The sequence below is a fragment of the Adiantum capillus-veneris genome, chromosome 2 (genome assembly GCF_014529385.1).
Source record: "Adiantum capillus-veneris isolate H3 chromosome 2, ASM1452938v2, whole genome shotgun sequence".
In the NCBI taxonomy this organism is placed as follows: Eukaryota; Viridiplantae; Streptophyta; class Polypodiopsida; order Polypodiales; family Pteridaceae; genus Adiantum; species Adiantum capillus-veneris.
In genome coordinates this window covers 99653551-99674649 of record NC_140932.1, presented here as the reverse complement: position 1 = coordinate 99674649, position 21099 = coordinate 99653551, and the positions used below count along the sequence as shown (strand labels likewise).

Sequence of the window (21099 nt, the reverse complement as noted above, 5' to 3'; positions counted from 1 at the left end):
TCACTTTGTTTGTGTCCATTGCACCATCTCACTAAAGGAATGGAAGGCTCTCCCTTCGGTAAGTAAAAGGAACCCTTCAGCACAGTTCGGAGCACTCATCTTGAGCAAAGTTCAACATTCACTTCCGTTGCACCTTACATTGGTATCAGAGCTTTGGCAGTGTTTTTATCACTCAAGGAAACAACCACATAATTTTTTTTGCTTGTTGAGGTAGCACGAACCCAAGTTCGCTTGAGCGTGTCGATTCCTAATCGTGTTTTTGAAGAGTGACAGGAATCCCAAGAAAGAAGGGCTTGTCCAGCCTCCTGTTGTGCCTCTTTTTACTCATTGAGAGCGGACCGTGCACTTAGCGGCTGGCCAATCAACCTGAGGTGGGAAAAAGCAACCTTGGTGTGAGTGCAAGGCCGCCAAGGGGTGCGCTCGCAGAAAAGAGCAAAACTCGGGTGAAGAGAAGATCCTTCTCTAACACAGATTGCAAGCGAAAGAAGAACCTCAAGAACCTCAAGATCCGCAAGCCTCAAGAACTCAAGAACCCCAAGAACCCAAGTTCCTCGTGAACTTAAGAACCCAAGACCACAAGAAACCACAAGAACCCAAGACTTCAGTGGATGGTCATCACTCGAAGCGGAATGGATACTTCGCTTGAAGGTGATGAGTATGAGAGAGGCGAAGAAGAGTTTTCCCCACCAGGAGGTTTTTCCGACCCTCCCTCTTCCCCATCTACGCCAAGGATTGCACTAACTCCTATGGAGGAGTTGGAGCAGATGTTTAGGAAAAAAAGTTAGAACGCGAAGCAAGAAGAGTAGAAAGAAAAGCAGGAATGGATCGCAGACACGCAGAAAGAAAAGCAGAAAGAGAAGCAGAAAGAAAGGCAGCCATAGAGCGTGAGCATGAGGAAGCGCGACACATGCAAGAGTTGTTGCGACTCTTTTCTCAAGTTCAGGCACACATGCAAGAGATTCGGGAAAAGGAGACTCTCTTAGTCTCTTCTTCTCCCAAGCATGACACACAGGATTTGCATGATGATAAGCATGATGATTTGAATGATAATGATGAGCATGATGATTTGGATGACAATGACAAGCATGATGATTTGCATGATCAAGATGTGATTTCTCACAAGCGTGATGATTTGCATGAAGATGATGTGATTGTTCACAAGGATGATGTGTTAGTTGATACTTTCTCTAGTGAAGCTAACCTCATTGCAGATTCGATCAATCACGAAGAAGCGATCTTGGCTCTCGAGTTGAGGTCCACAGAACTCCCACAGGAAGATTCGATCCAACACGAAGAACCGATCTTGACTCTCGAGCCTAGGTCCAAAGAACCCTTACAGGAAGTACTGTGTGTTCGAATGATTTGTCAGCACGCATTGTACGAGTGTTTCATTCGTGATCGTTTCCTGTATTTTAGTCAGCATCTTTATGTGATCCCTTTTCCTAGGCACGACATATTGTATGTTGAGCACGTTTCACTCATGAATATGCACGGACGTATGCGGATTATTTATGAAAAGCTGAAAAGTATGCAGCTACATTCCATGTCTCTTCTTTGGTACGACACAATTGTAGAAAGAGCACAAGAAAGTATGAGCACCAAGTATGGGCATTTCCATTATGTTTTGCCACAGTTGATTGATTTTTTTTTTCCGAGAAAAAGATCCTTCTATTAGTTAATGAAAACTGTCCATAGGGCTACATCCACCTCTGCAAGAGAGGGCTACAACAAGCATGATGGGGAGACTCTCCCAATGAAAAAACAGCATATATACAATGAGGCTAAATCAAGAGATGGGAGGAGGGAAGAGCCACACAGGTGGACAGTAGTGCCATCTGAGCACCCCTTGACTATGGTGTAGAAAGGCCCAGGGCGCCAGAGTCGAAGGAAAGCCTCGCGGCGCTCCCGTATGCGATCGGAGCTACCCTGTAGTCCCTCAAGCTGTCCTCTGAGAGTATGGATCAGCTCTAGCCAAAAGTCATGAACAGTCTCTGCTGGTGGCATAGGGCGAGCCTCAAAGATGCGGAAACAGCGGGCACGCCAGATGAACCAAAGTGTCAGGCCACTGATGAGCTCCCAACACTCCTCTCTCTCATTGCACCACTCCTGTGGAGTAAGCTCTGTAGAGCAGGCTGGAGTGTAGGTCGCCCCCCCTGCATCACTATCATCCTGCTGGTGGAAGATAGCTCAAACTGAAGTGCCGGGCCCGTGAGGGTGGACCAAGCCGCTGCCCCCCAAGTGTACTGTCGAGCCGTGGAGAGGGCAGGCATCAGCCGAAGAACTCGTAGCCACACCTGCTGGGCCGAGGGACAGTCCCAAAGACAATGACGCTGACTCTCCACCAACTGGTCACAGGCTGCACATGCGGCCGAGAGACCACTATGCACAAGCTAGCTCCCTACTGTTGTGGCTCTGTGTGCAACCAGCCACTGAAACAAAGTGACGCGCCTCGGCTGTCTGGAGTCCCACAGCCTCTGCCAAAAGGCTGCCAAGAACTCGATCGTGAGGCCCTCCTCGTGCTAATGACGTGCTGCAGCGGGGCGGGCCTCTCTCTGTGCTGCAAGTATATGACGTCCAAGCCGAACAGTGTATTGAAAGAAGGGGACTCTTGGGCGGTTTGCAGAAGAGAAGAGGTCCCTCCATAGCCACTCACAAGGATCCCACTGTACTCGTGCTAGTGGACAACACTCACAAGCCCATAGCCTCCAGTGTCCAGTCTCAAGAGCTGCTGGGTCAGGGTCTATGACGCAAGTCCTCCCAGAGATGCCCACAACTCGGATCCTCTGGAAACAACACTCTGCTACCTGCGGGGCCTCTACTGCAACTCGCTGTAATCGTCTCCTACCATGAAGCTCGAAGAACAGGGCTGGGATAGTCTTTGAGCAGGCCCTGACTGAAATGAGAACCTCCAGTCGTGTGAAGGCTCCCATCCACCGAGGTGCTACTGGCTCGAGAGGCGTGAGCCACTCAGCTGGAACTGACTCTGAGGTGTCCTGACTCATGCTCTGCACCCCTCTCATGCCCTGTAGCTGCTGGCACGAAGCCTCTGCAGCAAGAACTCCTTCGAGGGCTCCTCGCTTGGAAGAAGTCCTCTGACGACGAACTTCCCAAGAAGGGCTCTGCTCTGCTGTGCTGCATTAATGATCCCAAGCCCTCCCTGAGAACAAGGAAGTGTGATGACCAACCAAGCCACCTTGGCTCGGGCACTCTGAATGTCACGACCTGACCAAAGGAAGTTCCTGATCAGCCTCTCTACCTGGCTGATACAAGAACTCGAGAAGATCCAGCAAGAAGTGATGTACCACATAGTCGCCAACAACACCTGGTTGGCAACTACTACTCTACCAGCCAGCGAAAGTCGTGCTGAGCTCCAATGTAACAGCTTTCTCCTGATGGACAGGAGAAGGGGAGCAATCTGCTGCTCGGGGGACAAGTCCAAACCAACCTGACAACCCAAGTACCGAACTGCAGTCCATGATGGAATCCACCTGAAACCCTCTCCTGGCATCCAATCTGGCACAGGAGCACTGCCAACCGAGAAAGCCACTGTCTTTCTCCAGTTGATCAGTGCGCCCGATGCACAGCAGAAGGTCTCTAAAGCCTGCTCACATCTGTGTAGATTAGCCTCGTGGTCCTCTAAGTACAAGGCTGAGTCGTCGGCAAACTCAGCGTCCAGAAGCTCATCTCCCCGTATAGGGAGTGCTAAGCCCCTTAGACCAACCTGCTGTGACACCAAAAATCTGCTCATCGCCTCCGCATAGAACAGAAAGAGAAAGGGGACAAGAGGACAACCCTGTTTGACCGATCGTGTGAGCATGAAGCGCTCACCTCTACCTCCTGCCAAAAGCACGTGACTGTGAGCCTGTCTATACAAAGCTAACACTCCTCTGATCCAAGCATCTGAGAAGCCCATCCTGCGTAGAGTGCCGTCTAGAAAGTCCCAGTCAACTCTATCGTATGCCTTCTCAAAATCGAGAAGAAGAATCACAAGGTCCTCCCCACGGAGCCGTGCCAGGGCAGAAGCCTCCCAGAAAGTGAAGATGTTGTCAAGGATACTGCGTTCCTTGACAAAACCTGTCTGAGTCCCATGTATAAGGCTCTCCAAAAGTGGCTGAATCCTCAAACTCTGAGCCTTGGCAAGAATTTTGTAGGCTGAGTTTACGATGGTGATGGGGCGCCACTGTCGAATCTCATCCAAGGAGCCACCCTCCTTTGGAATGAGGTAGATTAGGTCCTCACTCATGCTATCAGGCATCACTCCTGTGTGCAAAATGTACTGAAAGGCACTACAAAGATCTGGGCCAAGCAAGTCCCAGTACTCCAAGAAAAAGCTGGGAGTCAACCCATCCTCACCTGGACAGCTACCACGAGGGAGGGCCCTAAGAGCCGTGTGCAGCTCCTCAAGCTGAAGTGGCATCTCTAGCCTCTGGCGCATCTCCTCTGTCACAAGACAAGGCATCTGTGCCCAAACCTGCTCCCTGTATGCATCTTGCCGCTCTGACTGGGGCTTAGCCTACAATAACTCACGGTAAAAGTCATTAGCAACTGCACGCATATCCTCGGGCTCACAAACAACTGACCCATCGGGTCTCGTCATTTGATTGACCTTGGCATGCAAGTGCCGAGGTCCCACTGTCTCAAAAAAAACACCAGTCACTCTGTCACCCACCTGAGTCCACTGAGATGCCTGTCGGTGAAAGGCAAACTCATGACGCCTCTCCTCTGTGCAAGCAAGCTCCTGTCGAGCTTGCTGTAACTGCTCCTCCAACCATGGACTGTCTGGATGCTGCTCCTGCATGCTCTGTAGTGAAGCAATGCCTCGTCTGAGACGCTGCTGCTCCTCTCTCGCTGCAACCCGTCGAGCCAGAGACTCCTGGAGAAAAAAGTGGCTAAGCTGAGCTAGGCCTAAGGCCACTCTGTCTGCAGGTAGAGCCTGGCTGTCCATGCCCTCTGTCCAGAGAGCCTCTACCCTCTCTCTGAGTGCTGAGTCCAACAAGACCCGCTCTAGGATGCGAAGCATCGTGCTCCCACTCCTCTGCCCGTCTGCCACTGTGAGGATTACTGGTGAATGGTACGAGAAGGATGTCCCTGCTAGGATGCCCACTGATCCCCCCAAGTCACTGAAGTGGTCATTAGTGTAGAAGCGAACTATCCGCGATAGATTCACTCCTCCCACTTTGCGGTCCGATCTAGAGAAGGCAAGATTCTCTGGAGGCCTCACAAAGCCAGAGTGCTGCCATGTATCCGAGACCCTCAAAGTCATACACAACCTCTCCCAAGCTTCTAACTCGACTCCATGCACAGTAGCATGGCTGCCTCCAATCCTGTCAGAAGGGTCCTCCAACATGTTGAAGTCCCCTCCTACACACCAATGGTCAGCCTGTGGCAAAGACTCAACAAGCTGTGACCAAAACTCTGCACGAGCACTCGCCACATTGGGCGCATAGATGTTCAGGAAGCCTGCAAGGCCACCCTGAACCTGCATAGTAATCCACTGAGCCCTGGCTGGCACAATAATCCCTCTGCCCACAATGGCTTGCTGTTGCAATGAGTCCGCAATAGTCATACATACCCCGCCTTGGATGCCTCCAGGTCCAAAAGCAGCTGACCAAAAGGTATCATATTGTCCACGCAAAATCTGACGACATCGTGCTCCTGAAGGATAAGGAGATCAATCTCTCCTCCCACAAGGCAACCCTGAAGCTCTTGACGCAATCGGCCCCGCTGTCGCTGAAACTAGGGCCCACCTAGTCCCTGCACGTTCCACGAGACGATCCTCATGGGGAGCGAGAGAGAACAGATGCTGCCGCAGCAGCAAGACGGGCCATCTTCGAGGTTGGCTTGGATGGGGAGTAATCTGCATCCGAGCGTCCTCTAGATAGGCGAGACTGCAGTGAGTGCCTAGCCCAAGCCCAAGGAGAGCGAGCCGTGCGTATAGCAACGTCCTTTGTCCACGAGTCCTCATGAATGTATACATAGCAAGGCAAACACTGCGTATCATCAAAAAAGTACACCACAATGTGCCTACATCATGCTGAGACTGGGGGTGTCACCGCAAACTTGGCCAGTGGCCACAAAGTCTGCAGCAAATCTGTATCTCTGCTGAGTCCAAGGCTTCTGTCCCCCTAGCGGCGAGGAACGAAGCATGGACCTTGAAGCAGGCTGCCTCGTGGTCTGCTGCGGAATCGCCGAGAAAGCGAGTGAACCCGTAGTTGAAGAAATCCCAGTGACGTCGGAGGTCAATGCTCGTCAGACCACGAGGGATAGCTGAAAGGGAAGATGTCTGAATCTGCAGAGGGGGCCGCAAGAAGGGCTGACCCTCTCTCTCTAGGCGAGTCGTGGCAAAGGCGTTGCCAAGAGATATCCTAGCCGCCGGCGAGGGACCAGTCTCCTGAGTCGACTATGGAACTGGAGCGGGGGGGGGGGGGGACGGAGGGGAGGAAAAGTGGGGAGGGGCGACAGAGGTAAAGGGGCGAGGTGGGGAGTGGACGGGAGCAGAGGGCGGGGGGGGGGAGGATGAGGAGGAGGAGGGGAACTCTGAAGGGGGGGCGGCTGGCGAGGGTGAAGCGGAGGTGGAGGCTGGCGTAGGGGGCTCCTCCTGCTCAAGAGGACCAAAGCGGTTTCCCGTGGGAACCCACTGCTGTTGAGTAGGCACCTGAGGGCCACTCTGAGTGCCAGGCTATCGCTGTGGCCCCTGGCGTCGACGGCCACGGGCCTGCTGCCACTCCTCCTCCGCTGGAGCCCCAGGCTCGGAGGGTGGCTCTGAATCTGTGCTCTGTGGCGCTGGCTGTGGCTGCGGCCTAGCCTTGGCAGGCTGGGGCTGAGGCTGAGGTGTTGGTCGTGGCCTCCTCCGTGGACAGGCCTTCGCTAGGTGGTCCATCTGTCTGCAAATGAAGCACTGGTTCGGGAGACTCGAGTACTCCACACTCTGTCTAAACCAACCCCCACTCATCCGAGGCAGAAGGATGACCTTCGGGAGCGTGTGGGTATCTCTGACCAAGACTGGAACTGAGGGGATGCCAGCCGCCTTGGTAGCTACTGATGCTGCCGTACGAGGTGACTCCAAGACAGTCCCGATGGCGGAGTCAATCTTGGAGAGAAGTGGTAGGTACTCCCTCCGTAAACCTGGAAAGCAGACTGAGATGGGGATGTCTGCCTCCTCTACTAGCACATCCGAAGTCGGGTCAAAACCATGTCGCCACTGTCGAAAGTGGGCGCGTGATGCTCGGATGGCCAGTGGACTCATAGCTATGACCTTGGAAGCCATCTTGGAGGTCTCGAACTCGATCTGGTAGTACCCCGGTCCGAGAATCTGGACATCCAAGATCTTGCCCACCTTTGTGAGAAGGCGGGCCTGGAGAAGGACTCGCAGCTCTCCTCTGCTAGGACGGGTGCCGAGAATTTTGCAGATGACCGAAGTCGTCTGCAAACACTCAACCTCAGCGGCTAGCCTCACTTGCTATGTCGGCGATAGAGCAAGTCGAATGGTGGGCTCAGGGGGGTCGGGCGAGGGGGCTTCGGATGAGTCCCTCTGTGGCAGAGCTGGAGCCTCCATCTGTGTCTACTGCTGTGGCGAAGAAGCGGACTGTGAAGAGACTCTGCAACCGAGCATGCCGAGCATTGTCCGAAGAAACAGTGTTGCAGAGCCAAGTGCAGGAACCTTCGGGAATGACGAAGACGGGGGGGGGGGGGGACAAGGCAGTGAGCGAGAAGTCAAGGGGCAGCGGGCGGGGGGATGGCGGTGCAAGAAGGGGGCAGCGGACGGGCTGGGGGGCAGCGGGCTGCTGCGCGCAAGGGCAGGCGGGGCGGGCAGGGCTGATGCACGTGGGCGGGCGGGCTGGGCTGGGCAGGGCAGATGCGTGCAAGGGCAGGCGGGGGACGGGAGGCAGCAGGGGGGGGGGGGGTGGGGGGGGCAGCAGTAGCGAGCGCTCTGTTGTTGGTTCCCACAGTTGATTGATTTAGATCAGCACGTTAAGATTCGATCTCATTGTTTGCATGTGTGTGGTGAGGGGTTTGGCAATCCGTCTCTTTGTTTATCTACATTGCATGCACATTCTTTGAGGAAGATAAGATTTTTTCTAGTCACTTTACATGGAATAGATATGTTCATGGTTTTGTGCTGGAAGTGGTTTCAAGAATTTTCAAACATAGAGATTCTTGAAGAAGGAAGAAGCATGACTCTAGACGAAGTTGAAGCATCGAAGGAGCCATAGAAGACTTTGTGTCGCTTTCTGCATGGCCCAAAGAAGCAAGCGTTGCAGACCTTTATGAAGTTCAAGTATCGCACGACCCACGCATCAGAGTGGGCCGAGGAAGTGTCCTTTCCAGGATTCCAGACCCTGTTGGCGATCTCCCTCGATGCCATACAGTTCGGTACCAGTACCTCACTTTGAAAAGGAGGGGATGCCACGTGACACATCCAACCCTATGTGTCCGTGGACAAGCTACAGTATGATCAAGGATCAGTTCAGTCAAGTTAGTCTAGAATAGGAAGTGATCTGGCACTTTTGTGAGTCTGTTCGCAGACCGTGCATGTCCAGACACTTAGAATAGATGCATATCCTCTGGTTGCACACAACATGATCATCAAATTCCAGTTAGATCTCATTAGTAGCATTTTTACAGTGCATAGACCTATTTTCCCTATTTTTGACATTTTTATTAAGTGACTTTTGTTGGAAAGTAGGTACGGGAATTTTGCTAAGTTTGTATCTAAGCAAACCTAGCACTAGCACTTTCTGGCAGAAGAGGCAGCAGGAGCACCTTGCTCAACAGGCAACTTCTCAACAAGACTCCCCACATCAGCAAGGCTAACGTTTTTGCATCTGCAAGGACCTAGCGTTTTCATCCACAGGCAGCCTGGCGTTTTTGTGCATAGCAGATCAGCCCCGGCAGTAGCAAGACCAACCAAGAAGCCTAGCGTTTTGCATTTGCAGGACAACCGGCAGCAGTAGAACCATTTTCAGCCCTAGCGTTTTTGCATCAGCATAGCGTTTTGCAGATTCACCGCGACGGAACACCGAGAAGCATCAGCGTTTTCAGTTTTCAGCCCTTACATAGCAGAACAAACCCCGAACCTCGTAGATCTCACCTTCCCGCAGCAGATCCTCGCTGCACGGTCTGATCCCGCGAAGTTTGCAGATTTAGCGCGTCGTCGTTGCATCGTCGCCATCGACATCGTCATCAACATAGAGTTAGAATTCAGCAGATAAAGATTTGCAGATTTCAGCCCTTAGCGTTTTCAGATTTCAGCCCGTCTCGTCGTCGTCCCCATTGTCGTCGACATCGTCGGCAAGTCCAAGCATTGTAGAGATTTGTGCAATCATAAGTAGACCGCTCTCGCCATAGAGAGTGGGGCCTTCGGAGGAGGGTTTGACAACATGTTGGTGTCATATTCTTCTCTCTCTATCTCTCAGTCTCATGCACCTTCATTCACAGTGTCCATTCACTTTGTTTGTGTCTATTGCACTATCTCACTAAAGGAATGGAAGGCTCTCCCTTACGTAAGTAAAAGGAACCCTTGAGCACAGTTCGGAGCACTCATCTTGAGCAAAGTTCAACATTCACTTCCACTGCACCTTACACAGTGTTCACTTATGAGTCAATTTCAGGCCCCCTCAGTTTTGTGTGCTCCCTTTTGGAATGAGCTTTTTGGAAGTGAGAGTTGGCTTGTAGGTTGCTTTCCTACTGCCAGGTGTCCAGTTTGCTCCCTTTAGTTTAATTCCTAGTACCCACCAACTTACGTCCTACCGAGGGGCCTAAACGACTTTTAACTAAGCCTAGCCGCTTCTTTACTAGTCGGATTCAGGTGCTCGGCCCAACCATCTCGTGGCTGCCTGGCTTGGACTCTTGTAGGTGAAACTCTCGGCCAACGGCCATTTCACATTGGACATTGCACCATTTCACATTGGCCATGCAATGTCCAGGCATTTGTGATTTTCAGAAGAGGGTCCCAAAAATTAAATAAAAATCAAGGGAAGGAAACCAACAAATAATGTTGTCTTGATCTCGTGATAGCTGATGTAGAGCTTCAACTTGTAGTAGTTTTCTTCTCAAAGTACACTGAACCGTTTATGTTGTAGGTGTTACTTGGAATATCAAACACACTTGTCATTTCTAGTTTCCAAAGTAGGTGTCACCACTCTTTGAGGTCAAATCCCCGACGTTACTCATACTTGAACAACAATTCAGTCCTATAAACGATAATCTGCTTGTGTGGTTTGTTTGGTTTGGGTAATTTATTTTAGATTTTTGATGTCACATCTTGCTTGTATTATTTCTATGAAGAGCAACTTTGCTGGGGATAGCTAAGCATTATGAAACTGGTGAAACACTTTCTGAGGAGATGTACCAGAAGCTGCTGGCAGCTCGGACTTTCAGGGCTGCCTCGCTCACCTTGCGGCAGGTAAAGTCATTTTCTGTTTTAGTCGCAGTGTACTCTTTGTGATGTTCAGTTTGTTTGACCACACAAGATTTAGGATAGAGCTATGCGGTAAACTTTTTTCTGCTTTCTTTTCGAGATAGGAGGAGCTATTACTGCTTATCAAAGCTATCCGTGTCTTTTTTGGTTTTGCAGATACATTTTGCAAGCGTTGACCTCGAGCTCCATTCAAGGTATGTGCCTGATTCCAAGGAGACAATCTTTGATGTTGACAGAAGAGTTGCAAAGAAGACGCAAGTTATACCACCTTTGCCGGAAGATAGATTTCTATGCAGTTTTGAACATATATTTGCTGGTAAAATTCAAATAAACATCATTTATTCTAGTTTGTTGTAATTCTTGTTTTTTTGGGATCTCGAGAGGATCCATCTGAACAATTTGTTGTTTTAAACAGGAGGCTATTCTGCAGGTTACTACAGTTACAAGGTAGGTTACTTCATGCAAGTCGAGGAAGTTGCTTGAAAACCTAGGTCTGATTTATCTTGCCTTTGGCTGCAGTGGGCTGAAGTATTATCAGCAGACGCATTTTCAGCATTTGAGGAGGTTGGGCTTGAGAATGAACAGGTAATTCATTCAGCTCCAATCTTGGTTCTACCTCATGCCTAAAATTTTGTTATTGCCAATGATGTTCTTGAGGTTTTTCGTCTGGAATCACAGGCAGTGAAGGAGACAGGGAGGAGGTTCCGTGAAACTGTCCTTGCCTTGGGTGGAGGTCGACCCCCACTGAAGGTGTCTTTCCCCTTCTAAATGCGTGCATATGTGCTTCTAATTTTTGTTTAGGTGTTTGTGCTGCGCAAGCGCTCACAATGCATACTTCCATAGTGTGTGTGCGCATGCTTGCTCGCAATCAATTGAGTGAGTGAGTGATTGTGTGCGCGTGCATGCGTGATCAGGTGTGTGCATGCATGTGTGGGCGTGTGTGCTTGTATCTGGCTGCATGTATGTTTTTTGGCATGCCTAGCTAAGGCCTACGCAATGCGTCTCAAAGGCAGTTCGCTTTTTTCTCGTCCTTCTTTTCCCTAAATCTCTCTCTATTTTCTGGCCCTAAAATCTCTCTCTATTTTCTGGCGCTTACCAGATCAGTGTCCTTTGTGCACAGCCTATGGGATACTACTAGAGACAGATATGCTAGACTGGCCCTTGAGTCTTCCAGACAGTTAGCTCTACAGGGGGACACTTCATGCTGGTATGCACAGATGACTTCATGGTTTTAGACGCATGGCTTCACCATGGACAGGTTGCCCCCTTTCCAGTATTCTCTTCAGGCACCCTCGCTGTCTCTTACACGGGTGGAGATCACTAGACTCATTCGTCAGGACCTGATCCAGCTCGACACCAGGAGGACATGGATAGAGCCGCCTCAGGAGTTGAGCACGAAGATGGCTTTCTATAGAGAGCATCTTCTCCACCTCACAGGAGATGGGTTTGTGATTCGACCCAGCTACATGGACACACATATGTCTCATGGTTTGCGTTGTGCCATTGGTCAGATACGCACATCCTCACATCAGCTCGAGATTGAGACTGGTAGATTCAGAGAGATACCAGCAGACAGCAGGATATGCCGATTATGCCAGAGAGAGCCAGAGACAGAGTTGCACCACATATGTCATTGCACAGTGTTCTATGAGATACGGGGGCGTTTCCACTGCTTATTCAGTGAGGGTTTTGGTCCTCTATCTAGGGTCATGAGTTATGAGGATCAGAGATGTCTTGGACTATATCTACTTGAGTTACACAGGTGTAGAGACACTTTACTGGGGAGAGCTAGAGAGAGGCAGTCCCAGAGACACATTACAGATTTCTTTTCACTAGATATGGGACAGCCAGAGGAGCAGCCACCACTGCAGAGCTCGTCCCACACTCATTCGACCACTACTGGCACTCTCATCGACCGAGCATTGGAGCTACAGAGATACAGACGACCGCGACTGAGGAGAGGAGCTACACAGCATCGACGGAGACTACAACAGAAGATTCGAGCCATACTCTCTCGACATCCAGAGTGCAGATGAGGATGGATCCTCACCATTTCTTCCATCTTTGTTTCACACACTGTTACATCCAGTTTACCGGGTACCTATTGTATCAGCTGCTACACCCACGTAGTTTTAGATTGTAGTAGTAGTAGTAGTATTTTGTTCCACTTCTAGTTCTTTTCTAGTTCTTTTGTACCCAGACATGGTATTAGATTCACTATTTTGTAACTGATTGGTCTCATAGGTCATTTTGGCCTTTTGAAGACGTTAATATAACATTTCATTTCATTTCATTTTTCTCTCTTTAAAAAATGAAATGAAATGTCATATTAACATCTTCAAAAGGCCAAAATGATGAGACCAAAAGGTTACATCCATCTCTGATTCTCGTACAATGTCCGGAGAACAGAAATATAAAATTAAACGAGGGTACCTAGAATGGGTAGGTATGCAAGCCTACCCACCATTACCATCATCAGCATCACATAATACATTATCTCAGGGGAGGGGTACAATCATATGTGGGCTAATGAGGTGTATAATGGTGATCATCCCATGAACTCTCATTGGTCCCTGTAGTATGGCCTCAATGTCCTCCATAGTTAGCTCGCGCGGGTTTTTTTTTGGGGGGGGGGGGGGGGGGGGGGGGCTTGGTGTTGCTCAACGATGCTCCGCAGCCTCCAATGTAGATCTCGTCTACGATGCGAAGATCCTTGCATCCTCGGGTGTGGTGAGCGGCCAAGCTGGATGGCTAGATCAAGAAGGGGAGGGTGTGATTGGGTAACTCGATCCTAAGTAGTCTGTTATAGGCTTGGATACGCCAAGCGAGAAATCAATAGCAACACATGAACAGATAGTCGAAACTGCCAAAATCCTGAAGTTTGATATATAGATATATATATGTATATATATATATATATATATATATATATATATATATATATATACATACATATATATATATACATACATACATATATATATATATAATATATATATATATAATATATATATATATATGTATGTATATATATATATATATATATATATATATATGTATGTATATATATATATATATATGTATGTATATATATGTATGTATATATATGTATATATATATATATATATATATATATATATATATATATACGTACATATATATTCCTAATTGGATGAGATTACCTGGGTATGTAATTTTAGTGCATCAAGACACCCGTGGAAGATTAGTACGGTCTGCGTGTGATGGCTAATTTTACTATGCCGGAAAATCAAGAGTTCCGATTTGGACGAAAGAAGAAGCTAACTCCTTGATCATAAGAGCCGAAAGGAGAAGCTAACTCCTTAACAAAAAGAGCAAATTGAATGTCCCTCGAAATGACGCTCATAATTTTTTTTGAGCTAGCTTGAGTTGTTATGCTGTAATCGCGGATGATTACTCTCTTTCAAGAAGGGGAGATGTCACAAACTGCTGACGTGTCAAAGCCTAAAGAATGGAGCCAACTTACAAATGCTGGCCCAGGGGTTTAAACCCTAAGAAGAACAAGTAGTAGAAGAAGAAGTCCTACCAACTTATGGGGACCCCGTCTGATGGGGCGCCAATGACATAAAGGGATTAAAAATAAAGCAGGAGTCACACATAGACTCACACAAAGCTGATGACATGGCAGCTGTACGGAAGTTCCGGAAATTACGCTGGCTGATGACGTGGCAGGTTGTACGCATTTTCGTAAATTACGCTAGCAGCTTTTTGGTATTGCTTTTGGACCTGGAGCTTTTGAGTTTGAAGGCTTTTCATGTAAACTGCGTTTCATAGGCCAAGGGTCTTTAAATATGAGGTTAGGGCTCATTCTCTGGCATGCTTCCTGGCGAAGGAGTCTGGAGTACCGGCTTGTACTGTGTTAATGCAATATAAAGAAATACCGGAAGTGGCACCAAGGTTTGGGGCCAATACTCTCTGGGGTGGAATTCTGCCACTCCGTGTCGTGTGTCGTCTCTCTCTATTTCAGTTCAGTTGTTATTGAAGTACTAAAAGTCTGTTCAGTTTGTTCTTTTCTGTTGGCACGCGGTGCCCGTCTTGTGACAGTAGGCCTACGGAGGAGAGTCTTCATGCGCCAACAGTTTGTGTCAGAGCATTTCTTAACCCCAACCCTACTTCCTCTGTAACCTTTCGTGTCCCTAACCCTCACCTCTGTAACCTTGCGTTTCCCCTCCCTAACCCTAACCTTACCCGCTGCCCGAAATCAGATGCTGCCCACTCTGCCTCTGCGCCTTTCTTCAGCTGCCTCTGCGCCTGTGCTCTTGCTTTGCCCTTCCCCAGCCTCTTCTCTTGCTTTGCGTCGGTGCAACTTGCGCCACCGTCCTTGCTACCACCCTCGCCGCCTCCCCTACCTTGTCACTTACAACCGTGCCCTTCGTGTTAGTGAGATCTGGTGCAGAACTGCAACGTTGACCAACCCCATGTGTCGCTTGCTTACACCTCAGCCCCCGCCTCTTGCTTCCCCTAAACCCTAAAACCGGCTCCTTGTTGAAACTTGCCAGCAACGCCTAATTTCTCTCACCTGCCTACTCACACACCTTAGCTCATCCATGCACAAAGGCACTCACATACATACCCTTTTGACACTTTCACACACATGCACACACTTGCTCAAACCCCACATTCATTTTCGGGTTAAAGGAGTGAAAGGGAAACAGGTTTAAGATGATACGGCTTGGGGTATCTCTCTCTCTCTCTCTCTCTCTCTCTCTCTCTCTCTCTCTCTCTCTCTCTCTCTCTCTCTCTCTCTCTCTCGCGTGCGCGCGCGTATTATGGCACCTTCTATGGTTATTTCAGAAAATCTATAATGCAAGTTTGGTGATCGTATTGAGGTTCTCTCTCAAAGAGCGGCTATTGGCCGCTTGGTGGGGTGTTCCTATGCTCGTGCCAACATCTGGGAGTGGCTCTCATGCACTTTGCTGGCTTGGATGAAGGCAAAGTGGAGGAAATCATCTTGCTGGGCAGAGATTCTTTCATTGCTATTTTTTCATCAAAGGAACTTCTCTCTAGGGTCATTAGCCGCACTCCTCTCGGCTTCGGGGAGAGATTAGTCTTTTTGCATCCGTGGTACGAGAAATTTTCATTGGCTGCTTTTGAGGATTGATGCCAGGTTCTGAAGTATCCAATAAAAATAGCCTTTTCAGAGTTGCCAAACATGTTGAGGCAGATGGGTTCTATCTTTGGCATACCATTCATGTGCTTAGTGCAGATCCAGACATCTGTGCCATCTATAAAGGTGGCTACTATCCTTGCCACAATTTCTCTAGATGCCATCACTTTTGAGTGGAAAGGGGTGTTGCACTCACAGGGGATTGTGGTTATGGGTAGACCGAACAAGTGCCTTAGATACCATGATATAGGGCAATTGGTGAGGGATTTCCCCAGAGGGCGACAACAGAGACAGATTGGTATGAGGAGGAGACAACCCTCATAGCCACAACAGAGTTCTGCATAGTAGCAGGACTCCACACAGAGTCAGCAACAACAAAGTGCTCAACAACAGCACATTGTAGAGTAGACTCAGAGACAGAGACAGAGACAGAGACAAAGGTAGATAGACAGGAACCTATCCTTGTTTATAGGAGGGTAGGGAGACAAGAGGTTGGTAGAGGCAAAGCAACCCCGATCCCGAGGAGAGGTTACTAGACCAAGATGGAGAGGAGTACTAGAGCAGTTGGAGAGAGAGAGAGAGAGAGAGAGAGAGAGGAGAGAGAGAGAGAGAGAGAGAGAGTCGATGGCAATTCAGGAGCAGCCTGACTTGCCCTAGGATAGACGAGCCCATAGGCTTTGGATCTCTTGGAGATGCAGTCGTTGGTGCCTCTCATAGTAGGCATTGTTCAGGAGGCGTAAGAGAGCAAGTATTCAGAGTTTGTAGAGGATTTTGACTATTCTGCAGGCTTTGCATCTCCAGCAGATGTTGCCACCTCAGTTCTTCGCGGTTGGTCCATGGAGATCTCCAGATGTTTCTTTGAGTTGGGGGGCACTATGTGTCAATGTACTTTTCTTGCAGGTATCAGGAACATGTCACATTTTTCTCGGCCCAGAGAGAACCCCCACGATTAGATTTAGAGTACAAATTTTACATGGTGATTCCTTCTGGACCAAGGAGGCCGTCTATGATACCTTACAAGAGCTAACAATGGTTGAGTCCAATTACTCTATGGATATCAGGCAGTTTGCAGATTTGTTTGAGAGTTAGTTCAGAGAGGCCTTAGGGAAGTTGGTTTGGTCAGAGAGGTGTGCATCTTGGTACCTTCCCTTGGCTTTTGAGGTGGACAATGAGTGGTTCTCCCTTGCCTCTCTTACAGTTTGGTTGTGGTTTAAATCCGCATCCTTTTTTGGAGTACTCATTAGGAAATGTTACAATGGATGCGGATGATTTTGGAGGCACGGCCTAGGGGTTTCACAGTCCCTTGGTTTTTGTGAGCTCCTACAGGAGGTTTTTACAGCTAATGCTTTATACTAGTCAGATAAACAGCACTTGACTTGGTGGTTTTTTCTACATCACCCGAGGTGGATAGAGCTTTTGGCAGATATGTGTAGACTTGATCACTATCCAGATAGCTATACTTTACCACCTGGTTAAAGTATCTTTATCCCTTGTGGTTTGTTATGGGATTTTTCCCCATGATTCATTGTACATCCGTCAAGGTTTTTCCCATATTTCTTGTACATGGACCAATGGTCGAATTTTTATGTAATGTGAAGGGTCAAGCCCCACTTTTATTGCCCCCCCCCCCCCCAACACACACACACACACACACACACACACACACACACACACACACACAGAGAGAGAGAGAGAGAGAGAGAGAGAGAGAGAGAGAGAGAGAGAGAGAGAGAGAGAGAGAGTAGTATTTAACGTTGTAGATGAGACCTTAAAAATCTATCCGATGAGGAGAGTTGAACTCAAGACCTGTTATTCAAGAGGGAAATGGCATAACCAATCTACCACACTTTAGAGAGAGAGAGAGAGAGAGAGAGAGAGAGGCCATCTCACAAGTTCTTAACCTTGTTCAAGATCCTGTGTTGAGTCTCTAGCATATTATACTTGTCGTTGCTTGGTCTCTTAACTGGATGTTATCTGAAAGCAGGTGTTTGTGGATTTCCGTGGAAGAGAACCGTCTACTGAGGCCCTCCTTAGACACAATGGGCTCCTGAAGGTATCTGCATGATGCCTCCTGGCATTTTGATGCGGAACAAGTGCAGGCTAGAGGAACACATGCTTGTGCAAGCATCATTAGTGTAGAATTCAGGCTGTTGACATTGCTAAAGAAAGAGCAAGAATGAGAAATGGCTACAGGTTGGAAGCTTAGCCCCTTAGGCTGCTTAAGTAAGTTTTTGGTGGTTTGATTTGTTTCTTGACCTTCTCGAAACGAAATATCGACCTCTCGTGTGGTTTACTTATACGAACTTACCTCGGTTGCAGCATTCTACTGCCTTGAGTATCAACAAGGATTTGGAAAAATTTTCCTTAAATGATTTGGGCTTTTTTGGAAGGATTCAATACCCCCCCCCCCCCCCCCCCCCCCCCCCCCCCCCCCCCCCCCCCCATCTTCTTTCCTCCTCCCCTCTCCTTATTTCCCGAGTCATGAGAAAGCCAAGTGCGTAGGTTGAAAATTCAAGGCTTGTCGGTTTTGCAACACTTAAAGAGGCCTTCTTGCAGTGCTCTCTCTCTCTCTCTCTCTCTCTCTCTCTCTCTCTCTCTCTCTTTCTCTGCGTGTGTGTGCGCGTGCGCGCGCAAGAAAGAGGCTCTTGTTCAAGGACACGAAATCTCTTGGGACATCCAAATGGTGCCAATCCAAGAGGGTCAAGCACAAGGGTATGGCCTGTAGGCTATGGACTGTAAAAGCATATGTAACTAGTGACAAGGGCACTGAAAAACTGAAAAAATGCCTTTGGTATACTCACATGGGATTTTTATATGTAGGTTACACTTGAGGTCGACAATAATAGAGTACATATAGAGAAGAGGTATTAGGCTTCTTTGAGGATAGGGATTTAAAAGAGAAATGGCCATAAGATGTTGTAGATAGCCAAGAGACCTTAGTGGCTAGGATCCTAGTTTTTAAAAGAATCTGAAAACTATTTCTAAGATTTGGGACCTGGAGGGATTTGGGTCTGTTGACAAGATAGGTAAGCTATTAAGAAGTCATTTGTCCCACAAGGTGAGTACATGGGTGCATAGCAAAGAGTGTCAAATGCACATGCTCAATTGTATTTCATATATATAGGTACAAAGAAATGTATTGAAAAACAAGTGCACAAAGAGAGTATTGAAGGGTCCTCTCTATGTAAATGTATCTATCAAAGTATTATAAACAAAGCTTTACAAACTACCACCTTGTTAAGAAGGGTTTTTGCTTTCCAGGATAGGTGCACTCATCGCATGGTTCACTTGTGTGTGTGTTGGACTTTACACCACTCCAACAATTAAAATAGATTAGCATTCAACTATTATGCTAACTATTATGCTCACCTATTCTAGCATGAGAATAAGCCTAATAACCACAACTTTAGCATATAGATTAATAGACTAAAAAGATTGGGAGTAATTGTGATTTAGCTGTTTGGCTCTAGCTTTGCCAAAGGGTTCTCTTTGCACCCTAACAATTGAAATTTATTGAAGAGAGATCTTATCATGTAGTAAACTTGAAGGTAATTGGGCTCGTTGTTTATTGTTACAATCATAGAAGGTTGGTTGGGGCCATCCTCTAGTTGATCTATTGAGTTGAATTGCACATCAATGGCGTTGGAGATGACTTCAACCTTTTGGTGGCTATGGAGTTGCTTCTAAAGTACACGTTTTAATTGATTAACCCACTCTTACACAGGTTATAGGGTACTTTTGATAAGTGGCAGCTTTTAGTCTTCGTAAGACCTTTGTCTTCACTTTTTTTTTTTTGCTATTAAGATATCTTGGAATTGTTGATACTGTTAAATTTGGCCTATGGTTCATTGGTAGCCAAATATTTTGATTTCTTGTGTAGAAACCTTGTGCTATAAGAAGATCCTTTGATATCCTTTTTTTCGAATAGAGAAAAAGTGGATCTGCATTGGAGGATAGAGTCAAGCCTTGTAGGTAACTACAAAATCCCTAATCCCATGCATTAAAGTTATGAAGATATTATCTTGTCAGTCGCAAATTTCAATTAGTCATTGATCATGAAAGCTTAAAGTGGATCTTTACACAACCCAATCTCAACATGAGGCAAAGGAGATGGATTGAACTTCTTCAAGAATACAACTTTGACATAAAGTTTAGACTTGGAAGGACAATGTGGTGGTAGATGTACTTAGCCGCAAAGCTTTCCTTAGTGCTATCTCTAAACCTAATAATCCTATATGGGAAAGAATTAAGGAAGCAACCTTGAGAGACCTAGATTATTAGCAGTTAGCCTTGGAGATTCAACAAGGCATAACACTTGAAGCAAAGATCTTCTCAAAAGGATTACTCTGTTCAAGAGAAAAATCTTTATTTTCGATAGAGGCTACCTAAGTACCTAACACTGAAGAAATCAATCCTATGTAAGGCTCATGATAGCCCAACATCACGACACCCTGGGTATGCAAAGACCCTAAATGATGTTAAAAGAAGCTACTTTTGGCCAGGAATGAAGGGGGATGTTCTTCGCTATGTGAAGCAATGCCTCTTGTGCCAACGGATTAAAGGTGAAAGCATCGACTACATATACAACTTCAACCCCTTTTTTTTATTGAAGGTTGCCATTCTTCCTTTCTTAGTCATAAGTTTGCTTAGCGACTACGTTTTTGTTGTTTTTTTGCTTTGTGGGTCTTCAATTGTACATTGTATCATGTAAATTGCAAAATTGGAACCTCTTTTCCCTATGTGGAATCCTTGTAAATCCAATGAATTCTAGGTAATTAGCAATCCCTTTGATTGTTATCTCTTGTTTCCTTGCACTCTCCTTATCTATGATCATCACCTTTACTCAACTTGTGAGTTGTAATTGTTGCCTTATACTATATCACTTGCCTTGATGTTTGTTGTTGTCTTCTAAGTGAAAGACGTTGTGGTTGGTAGACTTTTTGCATCTTGTTATTGTGGTGGTGAGCTACCTTGGGATTGTTAAGGATACTTACACAACATTCCCATACTTGATGCAATTAAGATGCCTCTAGGATATAGTCTCCGCACTTAGTTTAGGGCTTCGTGAGCATCACTAAAATACAAGAAAATTCTTTGAGTTTCTTGATCCTCATGGTCTAAGGCTATGTGCTCCCAAAAAATAGGCATTTAATACATGGGATTTCAATAAATAGGGATGAGATAGTGGATTTTTGAAAAGGGAATCTTTGACCTTGACTACCCTCTTCAATCCTCTTCTCCTCAAAGGTTCACTTTATGCTTTCCCTTCTGGTGGCTAATCCATTGTTTTGGCAAACATCCCTTGCTTGTGTGTGGGTGTGGACGCAAAACTTAAGGTTTGCTAAGTCGACACTCCATCCTCAAAGGCCATTTGGATTTACTTTTGAGGAGTCTAAGGTGAAGTCTCTCGACCCTTGCACTTAAGTTCCAGTCTTCTCGACCTTGTGTGTGTTTCTAAAAGTGCGTTGGTTAAGGAAGAGGGAAAGCATGTGACATTGGTGTTTGTGGTCTCTCTAGCTATGGAGGTGGGTTT

The 21099-nt window shown here is 47.3% G+C and overlaps 1 protein-coding gene across 2 annotated transcripts in view; it reads left to right on the top strand.

Moving 5' to 3' along the window:
- LOC147463280 (putative cytosolic oligopeptidase A) overlaps nucleotides 1–17955 on the top strand; it is a 78608-nt gene extending 60653 nt beyond the window's left edge. The window contains exons 12-18 of one of the 2 annotated variants that reach the window (XR_015185026.1): nucleotides 10288–10405; nucleotides 10577–10736; nucleotides 10836–10867; nucleotides 10940–11005; nucleotides 11099–11170; nucleotides 17551–17789; nucleotides 17886–17955. Coding sequence is in view for 1 of the 2 variants with exons in the window: in XM_086487880.1 (XP_086344006.1) it covers nucleotides 10288–10405; nucleotides 10577–10736; nucleotides 10836–10867; nucleotides 10940–11005; nucleotides 11099–11170; nucleotides 17551–17631 (529 nt within the window). In the remaining variant the exon portion in view is untranslated. Of the gene's footprint in view, nucleotides 1–10287; nucleotides 10406–10576; nucleotides 10737–10835; nucleotides 10868–10939; nucleotides 11006–11098; nucleotides 11171–17550 lie in introns of both variants that reach the window. The other variant, XM_086487880.1, reaches the window with a different exon arrangement.
- The last annotated feature ends 3144 nt before the right edge of the window (nucleotides 17956–21099 follow it).